Source organism: Neurospora crassa, linkage group III (assembly GCF_000182925.2).
Source record: "Neurospora crassa OR74A linkage group III, whole genome shotgun sequence".
Taxonomy (NCBI): Eukaryota; Fungi; Ascomycota; class Sordariomycetes; order Sordariales; family Sordariaceae; genus Neurospora; species Neurospora crassa.
The window spans coordinates 5,038,765-5,059,441 of NC_026503.1; the positions used below are offsets into that span (position 1 = coordinate 5,038,765).

General features: G+C 48.8%; 7 protein-coding genes across 7 annotated transcripts; 5 read left to right on the forward strand and 2 right to left on the reverse strand.

Moving 5' to 3' along the window:
• Positions 1-139: 139 nt before the first annotated feature.
• Positions 140-1,965, forward strand: NCU11287 (hypothetical protein). Its single transcript, XM_001728226.2, has one exon. It carries the CDS (start codon positions 640-642, stop codon positions 1,831-1,833), a length of 1,194 nt encoding a protein of 397 aa, XP_001728278.1. The 5' UTR covers positions 140-639; the 3' UTR covers positions 1,834-1,965.
• Positions 1,785-3,997, reverse strand: NCU08527 (hypothetical protein). Its single transcript, XM_957672.2, has one exon. The coding sequence runs from the start codon at positions 3,599-3,601 to the stop codon at positions 1,937-1,939; it is 1,665 nt and encodes a 554-aa protein (XP_962765.1). The 5' UTR covers positions 3,602-3,997; the 3' UTR covers positions 1,785-1,936.
• NCU08526 (hypothetical protein) lies at positions 3,926-6,770 on the forward strand. The gene has a single exon (XM_957671.2). The coding sequence runs from the start codon at positions 4,566-4,568 to the stop codon at positions 6,612-6,614; it is 2,049 nt and encodes a 682-aa protein (XP_962764.1). The 5' UTR covers positions 3,926-4,565; the 3' UTR covers positions 6,615-6,770.
• A 5,450-nt stretch (positions 6,771-12,220) lies between these two features.
• NCU08525 (hypothetical protein) lies at positions 12,221-14,239 on the forward strand (the record flags this gene model as incomplete). Its single annotated transcript, XM_957670.2, has 1 exon — positions 12,221-14,239. Exon 1 carries the CDS (start codon positions 12,263-12,265, stop codon positions 14,237-14,239), a length of 1,977 nt encoding a protein of 658 aa, XP_962763.1. The 5' UTR covers positions 12,221-12,262.
• A 621-nt stretch (positions 14,240-14,860) lies between these two features.
• Positions 14,861-17,104, forward strand: NCU08524 (hypothetical protein). The gene is made up of 3 exons (XM_957669.2): positions 14,861-15,956; positions 16,016-16,433; positions 16,495-17,104. The coding sequence occupies exons 1-3, from the start codon at positions 15,156-15,158 to the stop codon at positions 16,905-16,907; spliced, it is 1,632 nt and encodes a 543-aa protein (XP_962762.1). The 5' UTR covers positions 14,861-15,155; the 3' UTR covers positions 16,908-17,104.
• A 372-nt stretch (positions 17,105-17,476) lies between these two features.
• Positions 17,477-18,480, reverse strand: NCU08523 (hypothetical protein; the record flags this gene model as incomplete). The annotated part of the gene is made up of 2 exons (XM_957668.2): positions 17,477-17,574; positions 17,601-18,480. The coding sequence occupies 2 exons, from the start codon at positions 18,478-18,480 to the stop codon at positions 17,477-17,479; spliced, it is 978 nt and encodes a 325-aa protein (XP_962761.2).
• Positions 18,481-19,410: 930 nt separating this feature from the next.
• NCU08522 (hypothetical protein) lies at positions 19,411-20,478 on the forward strand (the record flags this gene model as incomplete). Its single annotated transcript, XM_957667.1, has 1 exon — positions 19,411-20,478. One exon carries the CDS (start codon positions 19,411-19,413, stop codon positions 20,476-20,478), a length of 1,068 nt encoding a protein of 355 aa, XP_962760.1.
• Positions 20,479-20,677: the final 199 nt, after the last annotated feature.

The following is a 20,677-nucleotide window of genomic DNA, read 5'->3' on the forward strand; positions in this document are numbered from 1 at the left end:
TTCTCAATACCCCCAAAACGGTGCAAGGGATTTTCCCTGTGCTAACCCTACCCCTTATCCACTTCCCCCGCATATCTCCAGATTCTGATCGTGAATTTAGATGGGGTCGCAATTGTTTTTCGACGTCGTGCAACGGTTAAGTTGATTTACCAATCTTTCTTTGCTCAGTCAGCTTTCAATCGCAGAGAACGACTCAACGCAACCCATTCATTCCACTGTGCTACCTAGTTTCATCTGTGCGCAAAAGACGCATTTGCAAACATTGCTGTCACCGTTTGCTGCACCTCAGTGGAATATCACCTATCGCATTCCCGCCCGCGTCGAATTGCGTCATCTTCTCTCTGGCGCTGCCCAACCGAACAGCCCCCCCTCGAGTCCCAATCACGATCCAGTCCTGCTCGCCCAATATCCCGTGGCCTTGATTTTGAATATTTCAAAGCAGCCCGCTCCCCACGATAATCTGTTCAATTCCGGTTTTGATAACTGTCCGCCAGAACTCACCGCTTGATCTCAACGACACTCACGTCAATCCCATGATCACCACCACCAGCCCAGCCCAGCCCACTAGCAACACCAACATCCATCATCATCCTCTTCATTGCATCTCAAACTCCACTCAACTCGAACCCACTGCCCAAAATGCCGCCGCGCCCACAATACACCACCTTCGAAGCCTCCGACGGCGCCCTCATCTTCCTCAAATCTTCTCTCCCCATCACCAACCCCGACCCAACCTTCATCCCGGATTCACCCGTCCTCACCTTCAACAGCAGCACAAGCACATCCGGATCCGGCGGTCCGCGTGCACGCAGTGATTCCAAAGCGTCAGCCATCGCCGAAGAAGGACCCAATTATTCCCGCTTGGTCTTGCTACTGCACGGCTTTTCCGGATCCAGCGACTACTTTGATCGCAGCTTTGACGAGCTAGCGAAAAACCATTGGGTGGTTGCGTGGGATATGCGTGGGCATGGGAGGAGTGGACTTAGAAAGGTGAGGAAGGGAGCCTCGGAGGAAAGCGAGCAGGAGAATGATGGGAAGGAAAAGGAAAACGAACAGAAGTACGACACCTACAAAGGAGGATACCACGTCGCCCGCCTCGCCACGGACTTGCACAACCTCCTTACCTTTCTCAAGACTTCCCGCCTTGGTCCTGGCGGTCCCTCCCCTCAATCCCAATCCCTGCCCCAACCCCCGCTAGAGGTGATTGGCGTAGGCTGTTCCATCGGCGCCGCCATTCTCTGGACATACATCGAACTCTTCACCGACTCTGATTTCAGCGGATTCATTTTCGTCGACCAAGCGCCTCTTCAAGATCGCTCTTTATTTGATTCATGGGACGCCACCAAAGCTCATAAAGGATGCTACGACGAAGCGACGATGCTTAGTGCTCAGCAGGCATGGAATAAACTCCCGCAGGACCGACATGCTACGCACCTGGGACTGGTGGATGAATGTTTGGGGTATAGATACCATCCCTTGCCCACTGACAAAATCTCGGAGGAGGAGAAGAAAGAAGATGAAGAGTTCTTTACGGGGATCAGTGCGCAGTGTCCTTCTGGGGAGTGGTTGGCAAGGTTGATTGCTGATCATACGAGGTATGATCACCGGGAGGCGTGCGAGGGGATTAGTAAGCCGGTTTTGGTCATGGGCGGAAAAAGGAGCGGGTGTTTTAGTTTGGAGGGGATGGAGGAGGTGGTGAAGCGGGCGAAAAAGGGGGGGAATGAGAGGGCGGAGACGAGTTGGTATGAGAGTGGACATTGGTTGTTTTGGGAGGAGGCGGAGAGGTTTAATGGGGAGGTGTTGGATTTCGCAAAGAGGTGTTGGAGTGAGTGAGTTGTGGTTTAATGAGAGATGAAGATGAGTTGCGGCAGGTCTAATCTGTTGTACACCATGAGAAGAAGAGATTCGTCAAGTATTACAAGCCCTTTGTCAACCCTCAATAACACTCCTCACCCAAACTTTGCGAACAGCAGCCTTCCAGCGCAAGACTCCGTACCTCCCCTATTGCCTTCTTCACCCCACCACCGCCACCCGACTCCAACTCCAAAACTGCCTGTCTCGTATCCTCCATTCCAAGGCCCGAAAAAGACACAATGATTTGCCTTATGGTCACAATCTCCATGGCCACGTCCCTCGCTTTCTTCCCCATCTTCTCCTTCGCCTCCCTCCCAAAGTCCGGATACTGCAGGTCCACCTGCATCTCAAGCTCAGAATGTTGTTGTTGCTCCTGTCCACTACTATGCCTCCACAACCCAAGAACCTCTTGCAGCTGATCAAATAGGTTACTCGCCATCATCATCACCATGCACATATGCAAGGCAACCGCCCTATCCGTCGGGGGCGCACACACCGCCGAAATTCTAAACGGGGGCAGCCTCACCGGCTTCAACTCTTCATCAAAGTGGGGAACCGAGTTCTTCTTGAGGCATTTGCGCATCTGGCTCAGCGACAAGTCGTAGACGTCACATACCCTCTGCGCACACGACAGAAGCAAGAGGATGGTGGCTTGGTCTTGGCCCAGCGGCATGCCCGTTCCCGTTTTAGGCACATCAGGAGCGTCGTCACCGGATAGTACTCCTGGGCCGGAGCGCGGGTAGAGTTTGCCGACGATGTCGATGAGTTCTTGGGTCAGTTGAAAGGTGTGGTCGATTGCGAGCAGCCGCTTCTCGAGAAGATCGACGCGGACGACGGGGGTAAGGGGTGGCAAGCCGCAATTGCTGTAGATCTGTGGGATGACGCAAAGGTGTTCGTACAAGGAGACGTTGAGGTTGGCTAGTTGGCGGACGGGGGAGTAGGGAGTGAGGGCTTGCGGGTTGGAGTAGTCGACCGAAGGGTTGGCAGAGGGGTGAAAGAGGATGGGGTCAATATCGCTGTTGGAAGTGGAGCTCATGAGGTTTAGTGGAAGTGGAGGGCCATGAGGAGGGAAGAATGGGTCGGGAGCCGGAGGGGGAAGGAGAGATTTGTCGATATCCAGGAGTGACCAGCCTCGAGAGGGTGGGAGAAGAGGGTCGCAGAGGAGGAGGTTGTCCCAGTCTATGGCTGTGGTGGTGTCCAGCGAGAGAGGGCAGAGGTCGGTGCAGGTAGTTGACGGATTGGAACATGAACCGCTTGAGGGCTGTTGCAAGTGGAACTGGTTGTTTTCAAAGTATGAGGAACCATAGAAGTCTTGGCCCAGATCGGTGACATTGAAGAGTTGAGTGCCGGTGGGTGTGGCAGTAGTGGTGGGTAGCGGGTTCTCCAGTGTACACGGCGCACTCTCCACCTCCACGGAATTGTCTTTTCCATTCTCGACTACTGTTGGAGCTGTCTGTGTTAACGCCGGGCCTGTGGAGGCAGGCGTAGCATCGGCGTTGTTGGCAATGTCGTGATTTGGTGGTGGTGGTGGTTTGGAAGCACCAGCCAACTTTGGAATCACGGTTCGGCGCTGGCGTGGGCTAAAGACGCAGGCCACTTTAGCGCGCTCACAGCGGACACATGGCGCTGGCTGTTCTGATGTTCCGTCCTTCGTGGTCCTGTAGTTGTCTTGTCGTGGACATCGCAGTTTCTGGGAATGGCATCGGTCGCATGCCAGTCGACTTTGGAGGACTGGTTTGCGAGGCATCTTGTCATTAGCAACCAAGACAACAACAAGGATGAAGACGAAGGAGAAGATGGAACAAGATGGAGCTTGGGACTTGTGTGTCGGTTTTGGCTGTACTTCTGTATCTTGTCTCTGATGGGAGAATCAGGCAACCACCCCCCCCATCACTGACTTGATCCTGTCAGCACTTGGCGATTCGAGGCGCTGTCGATTGGCGAGCATTGGTGAACAGGAGGCAGACAGGGTAGCAAACACCGAGGGGTTGATAACGCCGAATGGGGTTGACCAATTGTGGGTGGGGAGAACGCCATGGTCGGAAAGTCAGTCTATAAATGAGCTCAATTGGATCGAGGTTGAAGGGGACACAAAGAGTCGAGTGTCTGCTGAAAAGACGAAGGAAATAAAAGAGGAAAAGAGAAGATGAACGGAGTGAGGTGACCATCAAGGTACCCGATCCCCGCCGTACCCCGCCATTATCGTTGTTATCTTCTGGGGAAAGTGGAGTACGCTCGCACACGTTATAGCGCCCAAGCACTGAAGCTCAGATTGTCATAGCGCTTCCCGTCAGTGCCCCTCATCCCATCACGTCCACCCTTCCTTTTTCTCCAACTTCCTTTCCTTCAACTTTTCCGACATCATCTTCAACCTCAATATTGGCGGCCAGCAACTGACACGAAACTCCAAGGACACGACCTGACTAAATGGAAATAATAATTCAATCAGCAAGACACCCACAAAACGATGGCCGCCCGATCGATACGAGAGATGCGGCTCATTGGGTCAGCCAACCCCACCACCGATTGAGGCTTGCGCGGCCGCAGCGACGCCGTCAGCTTCACGTGCATATGTAGTATGACAAGACATATCATCGATGACCATGGCTCTTCATGACTCTTCTTCTTCGAGAGTCATGGATGCTAAACAATCCAAGAATCGCCAATACTCCCGTTGACGGTTTGCAACTTCTATCATCCACGGCCACACAATGGCACCCACCCTTTGCTCCAAGTGCTCGACCCTCCGCTTCTACGACCTCTTCGACGACGATGTCGTCTTCCACCCAGACCTCAACTCTCTCGTCCAATCGGCCAAAAAGTGCGAGAGCTGCAGCTTGTGGTGGACACAAGTTCAACGGACCTGCACCAAAGAGGACATTGCAGCTTGTTTAGCCAAGAAGTTGCCCGCCAACGCAGTCAGGTCCAGCGACAACGGCGACTTCAAGATTTATCTCCGCGGCGAATGGCATCCCGCAGGCACCGCCAGCGTTCCCGACCAGATCTGGCTCTCATGCGGCGTCGTTGTCTCAGCAGTTGGCCATGATGCGCCACCCAAACTACAAACCAATCTTGTCGTATTTGCTGACCCTGTCGCCGCCGGAGCTGACCCTGCCACCACCGCAGGCGGCTTGTTCGCGGGAAGATACAGCACCAGTGCTGTCCACCCCGAATATCACGCGACCTTTGCGAAAAATACGTTGGCGAACTGTCGTACAGGACATGGAGTTTGCAATCAGGCATGCCCGCCTGGAACTCGACAAATGCCGACGAGAGTCATCGACGTTGGAGATCAGACCTTGCCAGCAGCCAAGAGGGTCACGCGGATTGTTTTGGCCAAAGACCTAAAGCAGCCACAGCCATACACGGCTCTGTCCTACTGCTGGGGCAGTGGCACGCAAGCAATGCTCAACGACACGAACTTGGCCGACTTCCTCAAGCTCCTCCCTGAATCCCGGCTCAGCAAGACCCACACCGAGGCTATTGACCTCACCCGCCTGCTCGGGATTCGCTACCTCTGGATCGACGCCCTTTGTATCATTCAGAAGAACCAAAAAGACTGGGAGGCGGAATCCAAGCGCATGTCCTCGGTCTACGGCAACGCTGAACTGACCATCATCGCTGGCCGGTCCCCCGATAGCGGCCTTGGTTTCCTGACCAACAACTATCTGACCACCAAGAAACACCCAAAGCCAGTCCCCATGAGAGCCGGCCCCAATCCCCATATCGGCGAGGGCCCAGATCTCGGAACTGTCCACCTGACAATGCAACGTGCAAAGTCAGTCGGGCCCGTAGATACCCGAGGCTGGTGCTTCCAAGAAGCTCTGCTCTCGAATCGCGCTCTTGTTTTTGGAGAAGACCAGGTATTCTACCAATGCCGCCACCACACGCGGTACGAAGATGGCTGTGTAGACGTCGACACCAGCAAGCGGGGACAGGCTCTAACTTCTCTCCATCCCGGCACCAAACCCGAAGTCTTGAGGAGATGGTATCAGATGCTTGTCTCCTTTACTCCCCGCGCCTTGACAGAGCCGCACGACATTTTCGCCTGCATCGTTTCCGTTGCGCTGATTACGCACGGCGTCCTGAAGTCGAGGTACCTGGCTGGACTATGGGAGTGTGATATGCCAAGGGGGCTGCTGTGGAAATCCCGCTGGAGTTATGTCAGTCGCAAACACTTTCGACCCATCGAGAAGCCATTAGCATCCCCCTTCACCGAACGCCCAGGCGAGGTTCCAGGTAAGCCAGTGGTTCGTGCCCCTTCATGGAGCTGGGCGTATGTGACAGGCCCGGTGTTCTGGGATACCAACCCCCGTATTGAGTCAAGATGGATTGATGCCAAAAACATTTGCATTCGGCCACGAGATTCCAAAGGGCTGTGGACCAATCAGTCAGGAGCAGGGAACCCAGATGTGCTGTTCATGCCGGCGCTGGAGCTGCAAATCTTTGGCAAGGCTGTCGAGGTTCGCTGCACAAAGGTGATGAAGAAACACACGCCGTTGACGCCGGAGGGGATCATGTTGGAGTCGGTAAAGTCAGCATCGAGTGGACCGGCCAATTCGAGCTACATTGCGCTGGGGTATTTTGACTTCCCCAGTGATCCAATGCCGGCGAATATCTGGTGCTTACTCGTTGTCGCACATGAAGGATTACTGCTTACCCGCGATGGAAAGGGCAAATTCCATCGCGTGGGCTGGTTTGCGGTGCAGGATGGGAAGCAGTTTGAGGCTGTCAAGGAGACCGCCGTGGACTTGGTGTAGAGTGCCGACTGCAATGGTCTGTTGCTTCTTTGCGGCGACGTTGCTGGCCAAAAGTTCCCGTTTGTATTTGGCTCAATCCTGCGTCAATCTGTGCTTCGCTGGTTAATCCGCCCTCACAAGCGATGACATCTTAACCATGAGTGTTGTTCCCGTCGGAGTTGGCATCCCGAAAACTGTTGTCCTTAAAGTCGAGTGACATAGCGCCGTGATGTTCGGCTGTTAGTGAATGGCTGCGTGGCCCCCCTGTCCACTAACACCAGTGCATGCCGATCAGGGTACCATGGCTGCTGCAGACTGAAATTACTCTTGGGATGCCAACTGTCATGCTGCCACGGTACGGTGCATGTCTCCAATCTGACGATGCAGTAGCGTTGTTGATGGAGTCGATTAGCTCAGTTACAGGGTCGCCGTCGTTGCTACACTCGGGCAAACATCAACAGGCTGAGAGGGCTCTTGAACCGCAACATGGACAGCGAATGCAACCCCTTATGCCACCTGGATGCCGTTCCCACACTCAATCGCCTGTGCAGTCTTGGCAAGAGGTGTGTGTGCGTGTACATACACACACCGCATTTGACAAATCTGGCTATTTGACATCGCTTTATACGACTCAACTCAATCGTTTAATATCGAAATCTGGCCAAAATTAGTGTAAAAAGTCGATATTTTAATATTCTACGTTGTACAATTATCTATTTTAATATTTACATTATCTTTTAAACTATTATCGATATAGTACGTTACTCTAATACCCGCTAAAAAGTATTAATAATAATAATATTAATAAATAATGAGTATCCTAATAACGTTACTAAAATTATTAGTATAAATATAAGGAGTATGTAAAAATATAAATGTACTCTATTGGATACTAGTAAAGCATTTTTACTATTGCGAACTTCCTAAAATATTAGAAAGTTTCTTATATAGGCGCTTAAAGTACAATATATACTATATTACTCCCTATACTTTATTAATTGTAATTAATATTATAAAAGAAATTATAAACCTCCTCGTATTAAAACCTGATTTATACTTCGACGAAATCTATACTTTTCTAGCCAATGAATATAATATATACGTTTCGATTAAGATTATACAGTAGCACCTTTAATAGGAGAAGTAGAAGAAGAAGCGATTCTATATAAAAGTATTATAATAATCCCTTATATTAGTAATTGAGTAAATATTAAAGATCTCTTTATTTACTATAGAGATATTTATATTCTATAACGAGTTTAGTATAGACTGAAGGGACGGTACTCGTTGTACTAACTAGGTACCCCGTGGTACTATTATAATAGTATTAAGTAAATTCGTACGTAGTACACGGTATTACCTCCTCCCAACTATTATAATAAATAAGTTATTCGATATATTAGTATTTAGAGGTATAACGGACTTAACCGAGGTTTAGGACTAAATAGTAAAATGCCTATTCCTTAAAATAAATTTATTTCCCGGTTGTAATAGTATTTTAGTAATAAATAACGCTAATTAGTACCCTTATACCGAATTCTAGTACGTATATAATTAGAAGGGGGTTCTATTATAGTATTTACCGCTGTACTCTCCCGAATTCAACCCTATTAAAGTATATTTTAGCGACTTTAAGTAGCAATTTAAAAAGGTATATTATAATAAAGGCGGTAATAAAATATTAAATGACGATTTTATTATATTTTTTAAACAATTAGCGTAGGATGTAAGGTATAAAGTATAATAGATTTATAGTTATTTTAAGAATGTAAAGCTAGTAATAAATTAATTTAATAATATTAATAAAAAGTATAGTAAGCTATATACTAACGAATTAGTCGAATATAGAGAGACGGATATTGTATTTAGGCGGCGGTAGAGAGTATAGAAGGGAGAAATAGATTTATATATATTAAATTGAATTATATATTAAAAATGCCAAAAATACTAAAAATGCTAGAAGTATTAGAAGTGCTAGAAATCGTATTTATCTATATAATAATACTAAAATACTAGAAACCCCCCTCTTTCGCTATAAATCGATTCGTAATATTATTATCGTTCGCTAGGACTGTTAATAATAGTATTACCTGCTATAGAAGCGAGAGTTCTAATAATATTATATTTAAATATAGTATTAAATTGTAAATCTAAAATATATACTAATTAATTAAATTATAGTAATAGGGGTTAGAGGGTATACTTACTATAGCTTAACTATATTATTAGTACTATATATTCAATTTTAAGGAAATTTTTAATACCGTCCCTAAATACTGTATAAAAATCGTAATTAAACCCCAACCTCGTAAACCACTCTACTAGCTACTCTCTAAGCGCAAATATATCGGACGGCGCCTCCTTATTCCAAAACTCATTCCTCAAAGCAATTAGAGTTCTATATACTAATACTACTTTAATTAATAACCTAATATAATAACGCTTATAAAACGCTTTAAAGAATTTAATAATAATCTCTTTAGCCGGCTAATTAAGTAGGGCGGAGGGTAATAGTAATAAACAAAAACCGAGAATCGAAAGTATAGGCGGATGTAGTATAAATAATTTTTTAGCTTCTACTAGGGAATCTCTAATCTCTTCGCCCTCGTCCTCTTTGCCCGCTATTGATAGTAGTATAATTAACGGCGGTACTAGTAGCTAAGCAAATACTATAGTCGCTATAGAGATAAGAGGAGGGTTAGTATTAGTACGCTTAGTAATAAAAATCTTGCGGTCGGTCGAATACTTATAGAATATAATAATAAAATATTCTAATAGTATATATAAATTAATAATTATTGCTTTACTTAGTAGAAGAAGAACGTCCGCTATATTATAATTATAGCCGCCAGTAATTGCCGAATTAGTAATAAAGCCGCCGGCGGTATAAAGTAATTAAATTTAGGGATATTAAAAGTAGGGAGGGAAGTACTAGTATAGTAATAAATATAGTAGGTATAGAGGAGGAGGGTATAATTAATATAAACCTTTAAAATTGTCCTTCCTTAGTGTAACTTATAATAAACTATTTATAGTCTCTATATTAATACTACTATTACCGCTATTAATATTATTAATAATATTAATATTAATTAATAGACTATTACCTCCTCCCCTATATTTACTACTACTATTACCAATATTAAAGGCAACTACTACCTTATTACCCAATATATTTTATACTAATTCAAATAGTAAATTAATTACCGTAGCCTTCCTTAGCAATATAGCGCGTACCCACTTACTTATATCTTTAACGTTAAAGTTATAATAGGTTATACTCCTATCTATAATATAGTACATCTAATATTTAATAACCTTATTATAATTCTTATACTTATAATTAAAACCGTACGCCTATACCTATACCAACTCCTAATATATAGTACTGTATAATTTTACCCCCGTACACTCCTCTTACTACCGGTCTTCCTCTAAATTCTTCTTAACTTCTACTAATATAATATTTATTATAACGCGCTTAGACTTCTTAGTACCGGCTAAAGTCCGTAACCCTTATAATAATAGTGTATTGACCGCTCGTAGAATTAAAGTAATAAAAAGATTAACCAAACTATAAAAGGGGGTAAAAATAGAAGGTATATTACTATAAGAGGATAGGGTAGTAGGGATTTCACTAGTAAGCGGGTCAATTAATCGAAATTTAAATAATATAGTAAAATAATAGTACTAACTAATATAATAGAAGTACAACTTTATAATAGTCTTATACTCAATATTATTATACCTATTATAAAAATCCTTCCTAGGAACAATCTTATTATATATAATAACCCGGGTACGGCGGTTATTATAAATAGTAATAATATATATAATATTATATAAAGAAACTAAGTACTTTATCCCTATAGCTATATTATCGCTAATAATATCTTCTATATAACTTTACTATATATATAGGATCTCGCTAAGTAGTATCGTCCTAAACTGCTACTCACAAAGTTCGCTATCGTTTTACTCAACCTCAACCTCTCTAAATAAATTATATTCTTCAATAGTAGGTAATTTAGTATAGCTAATAGTAATATATAAACCGATTATATTAAATTAAACCCGTATCGAATTAAAGTATTTAGAACGTAGTAGTAATAATATTATAGCAACCGGCTTACAGGCAACGCAGGGCTAAGTTAGTAGCGCTAAAATAATTAATTTAATTAGAGAGGCTACTTTGCTATTCGTTGTCGCCCAATAAATAAAATAAAATATTAAAAACCCGCTTCTTAGGGGTAAGGCGGACGGAGAACTATTATTCAACCTCATTATTGTCGCTAAAATCCTCTTCGCTACTAGAAATCTCAACGGGTATTGTAAGTTTAGGGAGGAATAATGGCAACTCTAGGACTAGGACTAGGACTAACTCTAATGCAATAGCCTTCCCCTTCTTAATAACAATCTTAATAGGAGTAACTTTCTTCTTAAGTAAAGTAATTTTAAGGATAACTTTAATAGACTACTTGGTTTTACAACTCTTCTTTCTAAGGCGGGATAAAGCGTATTATAGAATTATTAAGTTAGGATCTTCCTAATCTTAATCCTTGTTAAAATAGATTGCTAGCGCGCCGCTTCGAATACAGGATCGCTTTACGCCAGCGGGTTTTAAATTAAGGATTATCTTAGGAGGCATTATCGCAATAGATTTAATTAATTACTAGTATTGTAATTACTTTGTATATTGAAATAGCTTCAAATTGATATAGAAATTATTGTAAAATAATGAATTTTAACGAAGTTGTATAATATAGAAGTGCGGTGTGTGTGTGTGTGTGCACGCACACACACCTCTTGCCAAGACTGCACAGGCGATTGAGTGTGGGAACGTGTACCCACCCAAGCAGGGTTGCTCGCATGTGCGTGGGAAGTGCGTCTGCGTCCACATTGCAGTCCACATGGCGGCTGCTGCATAGGGTCGTTTTTAGTTTGGGATATCGTCGCTTGTCCCAAGCAGAATCCCGGGAGCGGCCTGTGGATTTGGGGTTGCGGCTTATTATCTGAAACACGTACAATTTCCCTTGGATGTTGCCGCCGCCGCCGGTGGACATTGGACAGACCTGGGAGGAGTCGGCGGGTTGGTGGTCGTGGTGGTGTTGTCATGGCCTCCATCTGCTGACGCTCTCTTTTCATCTGATGACAACAAATGGCCCTTGGATGTGTATTTTCCCGTCTTCATTGCCCCGTATCTCCGCCGCTTTGATTTCGGGGCCCCAGCTATATCGTCTCTTTCAACTCCAACCGGGAATATCCTCACACCCAGACGGGTCATGACCCTGGCCGCCGTTACCCAACCCAGTACAAAAAGTGTTTGATCCTCTGGTCGCCCAAGTTGGTCGCATTTTGGAGACGGAGCCTTTTGGCGATTACAAGCAAACTCACAACTCCGGACAGAAAGGCACAGCAAGGGGGCGGGGGTGCTTCCATCCCAGACAAACGTTTATTATTCGACTGGCGAATCGGAGAATTACAACGGCCTGGAACTCATCACCATCCCATCACAGTCACACCTCTTCTGGGCTCTGTGCTTGCACCACCACTGCCGATGTCATCACACTGCACTACACTACAGCAAGCAGCAGCACCGGCATAGCATAGCATAGCATCGCCGTACAGCAATCCGGATTCAGCATACAGCACCCCACAGACAGATCGCCATGCCAAAGCCACCATCACACCCCCGATACCAAGCCGTGGCGAGGTCGGAACCATATCCGAGCAGTGCCAACAGGAGCGGTGGCGGTCATAACAACCATGGCGGAGGTCACGGTCACAGTGGGCGTCATGGGAGTACGGGAATGGTGTATCACCACGCCGCGGGGTCAATGAACACCACCGCGGGAGTGACACCCGGGGTTTCACCACCGGCGCATCAACAATCAGCGGCCCCGCCGAATTACGGGTACGGCGGGAATCCCGGGATCGGCGCCGGGTCTGGGCCCGGAGCGGGGACTGGAATGATGAACCCTCAATATGCGACAGCAACAATAACATCAACACCACGGACAGTACCTAGGAATTTTGGGGGACAACAATCGTCACCATCGTCGTCGACATCGACTTACGGACCACAGCCGTCTTTTGAATCGCTACAGGGGCCGAATCAGCCGCACAACAGCAGCCCCTCTTCAGCGCCAAACTTTCAGCTGACAGGCTATCAGCACCAGAATCATGCCCTACAACAACATCATTCTCAACACCAACAACACCACCAAGGCCCCACTATCGTCAACCAAAACGCCGCCCACCCAACCCACTTTCCTCCCCAATCGCAACCACCACCACCACCACCACCACCACCACCACCACCACCACCACAACAACAACAACAACAACAACAACAACAACAACGACATCAACCACTAAGCCAACCGCACCACCTCCACCAACCACTCCAAGCTCAAACAACCCAGCTAACCCAAACTCCAATTTCCAATCCGAGCTCGTCCTACAACCCCCGCCCAACCCCCCCTTCCCCAAGCCTGCACAACCCCACAACCTCCTGGACCCCCCGCGAGGACGCCCTTCTCCTCTCCTCACGGGCCTCGCAACTCCCCTGGTCCGAGCTGCAGCGGCTACACTTCCCCGGTAAGACGGCCAACGCCTGCCGCAAGCGACACGAGCGACTTATCGAAAAGCGCCAAGCAGAAGAGGAAGTAGATGAGGATCGATTGGCGCGCATAGCAGGGGAATATGTAAAGATGAGAGGGGAGCTATGGCAGGGGTTGGCGGAACGGATAGGGATGGATGTAAAAGAGGTGGAGGAAAGGTGTTTGGGAATGGGGGTGGGGAGGTTGAAGGTTGCGGGACGGAGAGGGGGGAGGAGGAGGGGGTCGTATCCTGTGGCGGCGACGGGGATTATGGGGGCGGGAATGGGACCGGGACCGGTGTCGACAGTGATGCCGATGATGTTCAGTCAAGGCCAGGGTCAGGGACAGGGACAGGGTGATGCAGAGGAAGGAAGGAATTACACGCATAGTCCGGTGCAGATTGGTTTTACGGGCGCAGGACAATCAATGATCGGACCAGGTCCGGGACATGGAACCGGAATGGGAATCGGAGGGATGCTACCACCGCATACCGCACCACCACTTACCACTCTGGTGCCGATACCCCCTCCTACTACCACTACCGGACACGGGTATAATACGTCTGCCTTACCGACCTCTTCAGCACCAGGCATTCCGCCACCACCACTACTCCCTCTGATGCAGCAGCAACAACAACAACAACAACAACAACAGCAACAACCAAGAGTGGCGTTTGGCGGGTATTTAAACGGACGATCAAGTTCAAGAAGGCCGACACATCCTTTACCTTATTCTTCTGCGCCGCCATTAGCATCACCATCAGCATCAGCATCAGCATCAGCATCCGCGCCGGTGAATGTGAATGCGAACTCGACTCCATCTGGAGGATTTGATCAAGGACAAAGACAGGGACAGCAGTGGCCTCGACGGCAAGGAGGCGTAAATCCCGCCGTGTCCGGGGGAATGGGAATGGAAATGGGAATGGGGGTGGGGGTGGGGATGACGGTTCCTGCTGCATCGACGACGGGACCACTGACGTCACAGACGTGGCATGGTGGTGGTGGTGGTGGTGGTGGTGGTTATCCTCCGTCTTCGTTTGGGTAGGTAATGAATAGTTTCTTATTGTGATGGTCGTCAAGAGAATGATGCATGGCCATGTCCTTGAAGTAAGACCACAGTGTACATAGAGGTAGAAGGAGAGAGATAAGAGTAAATTGTACTGTAGAGATTCCTTTGATTGTCCTCAACTCGCTTTGTAAAACTAAAAGTATCTCATCATTCCTTGTTGTTATAATCACGACTTTGACCATTGGTGTTAAGGACGGTGACCCACAGAAAATGATTGACCCAGGTGGAGATTGACTTACACTATGTACAGCGCTTGAATGGAGCTACAGGGGTAACATTGGCGGCTAACACGCCTGAAAGGGCTGAACTCTGATGTTCCACTCTGCCGCTTTGTCGTGGTATGTGGATTTCGGGCTATTTAGGTAAGATCCATTATCCTCAAGTTTCTGGGAAGGGAAGTCTTTCTTGAAACGGGCGTCTTTCGTTTCTTGTAGGGTCCTATTGAGGTGCCTCTGCCACTCGCGGCTACCTACCTCAGCGCTTCAGCTGGCCGCCACCTGTGCCGCAATGCACAGCCCAGGGACTGTGTCACCTTCCCGTCCTTCGCTTAGTTCTCTTCCAAACTCAAACCTTTCTTTTATTCTTCCCACCGATGGTCTCACCACATCCCATACCCCCTTACACGGCGTAAAACGACCTCCAATCTCGGTCACTGCACTCCTGCGGCACACCTCAACGACAACGACCACAGAATGAAGTTGATCTGGTGTCACAACAGCACCCATTGGGTGGGAAATTCCCGGTGTGAGACTTGAACGAATGTCGCCTTGCACTCAGCAACCCTTAAGATGGCGCTGACCCCACACGAGCTTCGCGCGCGCTCCCGCAACATAATGTCGCCAGTCCCACCGTGCTCAAGCCATAAGTAGTGGCCTTGAGTCGGCCCAACACCATGGCCCATCAAACACCACCACCACCAGGCGAGGGCTGCTACGTCCCGAGTCATACCACCGATCATCCATACCAATATGCTCAGAGGCAGCCATATAATCAGGAGCTACCAGATAGCCAGGGGCAACCGGGGCCGGACGAGGCCCCGAACTGGGCCGACGGTATAGAAGTTGTACCATACGAACAACTCAAGGATACACAGTACTGGCCCGAGGTTCGTCAGGAGGAAGTGGGCAAGGAAGTCACTCCGGGCACTGCTCCGGCCAACAACGGGAAATGGAAGGATGAACGCGATCAGTATAATGCTAGCCGAGCACCTGAAGTCACCGACACTCAACCCGGTTCCAAGCCGAACCGAAAGCGATTATGCATCATACTAGGCAGTGTCCTTGCGGTTATTTTGATAGTCGCGGCTATTGTCGGCGGTGTGGTTGGGAGTAAGGCGGCTCGGGACTCGAAATCAAGCACGGCTCCGGTTCTCGATAGCGGTGGTGATGGTGGCTCTTCGACCACGATACCGACTCCATCACAAACCACGACGGGAGGAGGGGCAGTCTCAACTACTGCTGCTGCTAACGCTGGAGCTATCCGTTCAGGTTCGCCTTTTGCCCTCGCCAGTTGGCGGAATGACAAGGGCAACGTTGCGCTCTACTTGTTCTACCAAGACAAGAGCAACGATGTCTACTATATCAAGCACGATGGAGCTACGTGGGGAAAGCCTGTCAACATCATAACCGGTCTCAGGACAAACACCCGTCTAACCGCCACCGTCATTCTCAATGGCTTTGGTAACCCCGAAAGGGTATGGATGTTCAGCACCCCCACAGCCGAGACCATTTCTAGCTGCTAACACGTCTCCAGCCTCACGTTATCCTGACCTACATCGGTGCCAGTTCTACCATACTAGGAATGGCGATCAACGAGAACAATAATCCTGCTGTCAGTGACGACCCCAATATCAAGAAAATGTCGCTCGGGGCCATGGCGAATTCAAGCACAGCCAGCTATTATCCCGCAACCGTATACCAAGATGCGAGCGGGGAACTCGGCCAGGCTCGTATATTCATGCTTCAGTGGCTTGATAGGATGACGGGGATAATGGCGCTTCCTGGCACGAGCTTGGCCATGGTACCCATCTCCACTCGCTGGGCAAACTATTCGACATCGGGAGGATATGGCCTGATTTACCAGCAACAAGACGGTCGTATGGCCGCTGCGGTCCCCAATCTAGGCCCTGATGCTAGGACCGACGCCGTTAGCCCCTGGTTTAACAGTTCAAGTACGTTTTCTCCCTGACCATAACTCCTTCTCTACCTAGAGAGTTACCTAACAAAAATCAGTCTTCCCCTCCGACATCACCCCTCCCAACGGCGCCCCCATCGCCGCCTGGATCACCAGCCGTCCCTCCTCTCTTTCCCACTTTCCGAACACGTACATCCTCTACCTCGACTCTGACTCCAACATCCAGATGGTTTACACCTCCTTTTCCGGGTCCGGAGACGGTTCTCCATCATGGAAGACGTCCGAACCAGAAGCGCTAAAGGGGTTGGACCAAAACACGGATGTCGGCTGTGTCCTCATGGCAAGCATTGACAAAGATCAGGATGGGAATAAGACTTCGATTGAGGAAGATTCGGAGGAGGTTAATAGGTGTTTCTTCCAGAAGGGAGGAAAACTTGTGGAGGCGAGGATGAGTGGAAGTGCAGGGACGGGGGGGTGGAAGATGGTGGGAGAGGTGCCGCTGCCTTTATGATCAAGCAAAGAATGTAGAATGAACAATGATGATACCCTTTCAGCGTCCCTGGTATTAATGAATTTCACCTTGAACAGGGACGGTCAATCATTGTCGAGGACAGGAATGAAAACGGCTGCAAAAGATTAAAGTGAACTGTTTGTCACGCATTGGATTTTATCCTGATCATCGACAAATGTAAAGTAACCATTTCTGGCATGAAAGGTTCAAGCGGGGGTTAATAAGTCGAACCTTTGTAGCAGATTTTCGGAAAGGGACAGTGGTCGAGCGGTATGGTGCGCAGCTTTCTGCAATCCCACCAGGGTTAGGCCCAGGGGAATACTGCCCGCTCATGGCGGCCGCGTCACCGTAGACCTGTGTACAGCGAGCGCTACACTAAAGTACGAATGATAAGCGCTGAGTGGTGCCCCTCTGGGATTAGTTTCTTGTAACTGGCGTCTTCCGGCTATGCAAATAGGGCTCTACTACTCCCTTCCAGTTGCTCAAACGTCCCCCTGTTCGATTCGCGATCGAGACCTTTCCATCTTTTTTTTTTCTCTTCATTTTCGTTTCCAACCCTTTTTCTATCTCTACCCCTCCCCATCATCCCACCTCAAGCCGTCGAAGTTGAAGTTGGCACCACATTCGCCGTCGCCGTCGCCGTTGCCGTCGTCGAACTCGTCGTCGGCTTCACAGTTGAACTACTTGAACTACTTCCACCCCCTCCCCCTCCTCCTCCACCAGCACCAATAACAACAGCCTGCACCACCTGCCCCAACGCATTCGTCACCACATTCACCAAACTCCCCAACGCCTCATACTTGTACGTCTTCTGCGTCAACCCCTTGCCCAAGTCCTTCACCGTCCCCGTAAACGTCATATTGTTCAAATAATCGCCCACAATCGTACTACTCCCGCCCACCACCTCCTGCACGATATTCCCCAAGTTATCAATCAAGAAATTCACTTTACTATCTCCCTGCACAACACTGCCCAATAATCCATCTACGGCACCGATAACCCCATCTACCGCATCCACCACGCCATCAATCAAGTTAATCAAAGCAGGGTTGAGGTCCAGAGTGGAGAGCGTGCGATTGACGACTTTGACGAGGTTTCCGAGACGAATGACGAGATCCAAATTGGCGTCCACGTCGGCGATGGTGATGTTCACTTTGTCGATTCCCACTTGGACGCCGGCGTTGAGTTGGACGAGGGAGGCGACCTCGGCGGCTAGGGCGATGTCGGCGCGGAGGTTGTTGACGTCGAGTTCGATGCGGCCGACGTGCAGTTCGGGGATGTGGAGGAGCACGTCGGGAGGGCCTTTGGGGCCGTAGTTGGTGCCGGAGGGGCCGGGGACGGTGGCGGTGGCGGAGGGACTTGAAGAGGTGGTTTTGCTGGGGGAGGTGGAGGATGAGGATGAGGATGCTCTTGGTGAGGATGAGGTAGGCGGGATGGACTTGGAGACAGAGGTGGCGGCTGCTGTTGAGGTTGGTTCGGCGGTGTTGGAGGCGGAGGATTCTTGGGCTGTTGAAGGGGTGAAGAGAAGCCCGAAAAGGAGGAAGAGGATGAAAGTCGTGAGGAGGGATCTCATGGTGTTTGAGTTGCCCGGGTGTGGGCTTGAAATGACCGAGTAAGGTAGGTTTGTTGTTTGGAAGCGTAGTGAGTTGATGATGGATAGCTCCGATGGGGAGGAGGGGAGGTTTGAAGAGTTGTGAAAGGGTAAGTCCACTTGTTCCCGAAAGAAAGGAGACTCGACGAGCTGGTAAAAGCACAATGGGCTGTCAAGACCTTGAGTTGGATGTAGCTGACATGACGCGAAATCACAGACCGGGCAACACATAACACGACCCGGATCATTTCCTCCCAAAAAGGTTGATCTCGAACTAAAGTCGAACCGTTCCCGCGTCTCAAAATGGGTTGCTGTTGTTAATATCAGACAGGGGTAAGCTATATCCGACCCCAGCTTTCCCCCGTCCGCCCCTGCCTGTTCCTGTTTTGACATTGACCTTTACTGGCTGCATGATCGTCAACCCCGGACCACTTCCCAATCAGGTTGATATTCATACGGTACGATGTTACTCTGCCGGCTTCCTTCCAAGGCATAGGGCTCCAGGGGCCTGTGTGGAGTAACGGTTTGTGGAGCGACGGTGCTGAGCTGCCTTGGAATTAACCTCGTCGATATCGGAGCGGCTATCGGCCATATATTGGTTGTGTTGTTTATCCGTCTTCGGCAGTGAAACCGCTGTGACGGACGTGATTAGGGCAAATCTCGATGTGGAATTGGATCCGTGATTGAAGAGCAACCTTTTATGTTTTTCCGGTTCTCATCTGTTCTTACGACTTCAACTCGACGCATCATCTTTTCCCACCTCCAGTCTCGCGAGTTTGGATTTCCGTTCTTCTGACTTTTACTTGGCCTTCTGGTTGGAAGTCCTGATCAACCATTTTTACTAGAGCTCGCCCTTCATCCCAAACTCATCTCCATCACCACAAAGTCCTACCTGCGTGGCCGAACCTCACAATGCCCCTCTCCCTCCTCCGGGCATCCACCCTCCTCCTCCTCACCCTCTCCCGCCTCCCCCTCGGCTTCACACAAGACCCCTCTTCCTCCAAAGACCAAGAAACCAAAGAAGACGGCTACATAGGCTACCGCCTCACCCACCGCGGCGACCCCGAATCCGCCATCTACGAAACCGCCAACACCGGATCTGACCCAGACCTCATTCTGCCCGAGGACCCAGACGTCTACCTCAACGCCTCAGTGTCTGTCGGCCTGATCGACATTGAGGTGGACAACATCACGGCTAAGGTCAATCTGGACGCCAAGGTCTTGAGTCTGCTGCACTTTAGTGCGGGCGTGGATGCGAGCATTGATCGCGTCAAGTTGCGGATTGAGAATGTCTCTGCCAAGGTGGAGTTGGAGGCCAGATTGGAGAATGTGGTGGCCATGGTTGATGATGTTTTGAGGAGCATTGATTTGAATCCGATTATTGCTACGCTTGGGCAAGGCGTGGGGAAGATTGTGGATGGGGTGGGGGATGTTGTTGTTGGTGGTGGTGAGAGTGGCGATGCATCGGGTAAAGCTGGGAACAATCTGCCGGTGAAGGAGGTGCCGCTTGGTGCACGTGGCGCCAGTGGTGATGAACATGAACATGACCTGTCCAGACGCGTCCCTGCCGCGGGTCATGGCCATGGGTCAGGAGAAGACCACGATCCCTTCAACTATAACCTTGAACACAACATTCTTTACTCAGTCAACAATTATCAGGGAAACAAGCATCGCAATCGCCGACTAGATCAGAATGGCGATATCTTTGATGAATACCTCGACAATGACGGGAACGAGCAGTCGAGACAGGTGGTGGGGTATTATAAGGATGACATGACGTTCAATGGACACAATAGGACCATTGAGGTGGATGGAAAGGTCAAAGAGTTTGAGCTGCAGTATGAGTACAAGCCGTTCCCGGGCATTGAGGCGATTTGCTGGATTTATGTGGATACGGAGGGGAAAGTGGTCAGGACGAAGGTCATTTCGGAGGCGCAGGGCGGAGGGACGAGTACGGTTAGCAATGATTCGGAGGAATGAGGAGGTGGGATGTGGTTTGGTAAGGGGTTGTGTTGTGGTGGTGGTCTGCACTGGGATTACAGTTTGAGATGTATAGAAGATTCCTTTTATGTTTAAGAATAGGGGAACGTGTCGCGTGCTATTGAAGGCGAATAATCCAAGTTGCCGTTACAAGTGGAAGCCGTAGGACAAGTGATAGTGAGCGCATCCTGATAGGAAT

Bases quoted from the DNA above. Each gene is read 5' to 3' on its own strand.
- NCU11287 (XM_001728226.2), top strand. From the start codon at position 640: ATGCCGCCGCGCCCACAATACACCACCTTCGAAGCCTCCGACGGCGCC.
- NCU08527 (XM_957672.2), bottom strand. From the start codon at position 3,601: ATGCCTCGCAAACCAGTCCTCCAAAGTCGACTGGCATGCGACCGATGC.
- NCU08526 (XM_957671.2), top strand. From the start codon at position 4,566: ATGGCACCCACCCTTTGCTCCAAGTGCTCGACCCTCCGCTTCTACGAC.
- NCU08524 (XM_957669.2), top strand. From the start codon at position 15,156: ATGGCCCATCAAACACCACCACCACCAGGCGAGGGCTGCTACGTCCCG. The intron at 15,957-16,015 runs GTATGGATGTTC...ACACGTCTCCAG, and splicing joins GCTTTGGTAACCCCGAAAGG to CCTCACGTTATCCTGACCTA. The intron at 16,434-16,494 runs GTACGTTTTCTC...AACAAAAATCAG, and splicing joins CCCCTGGTTTAACAGTTCAA to TCTTCCCCTCCGACATCACC.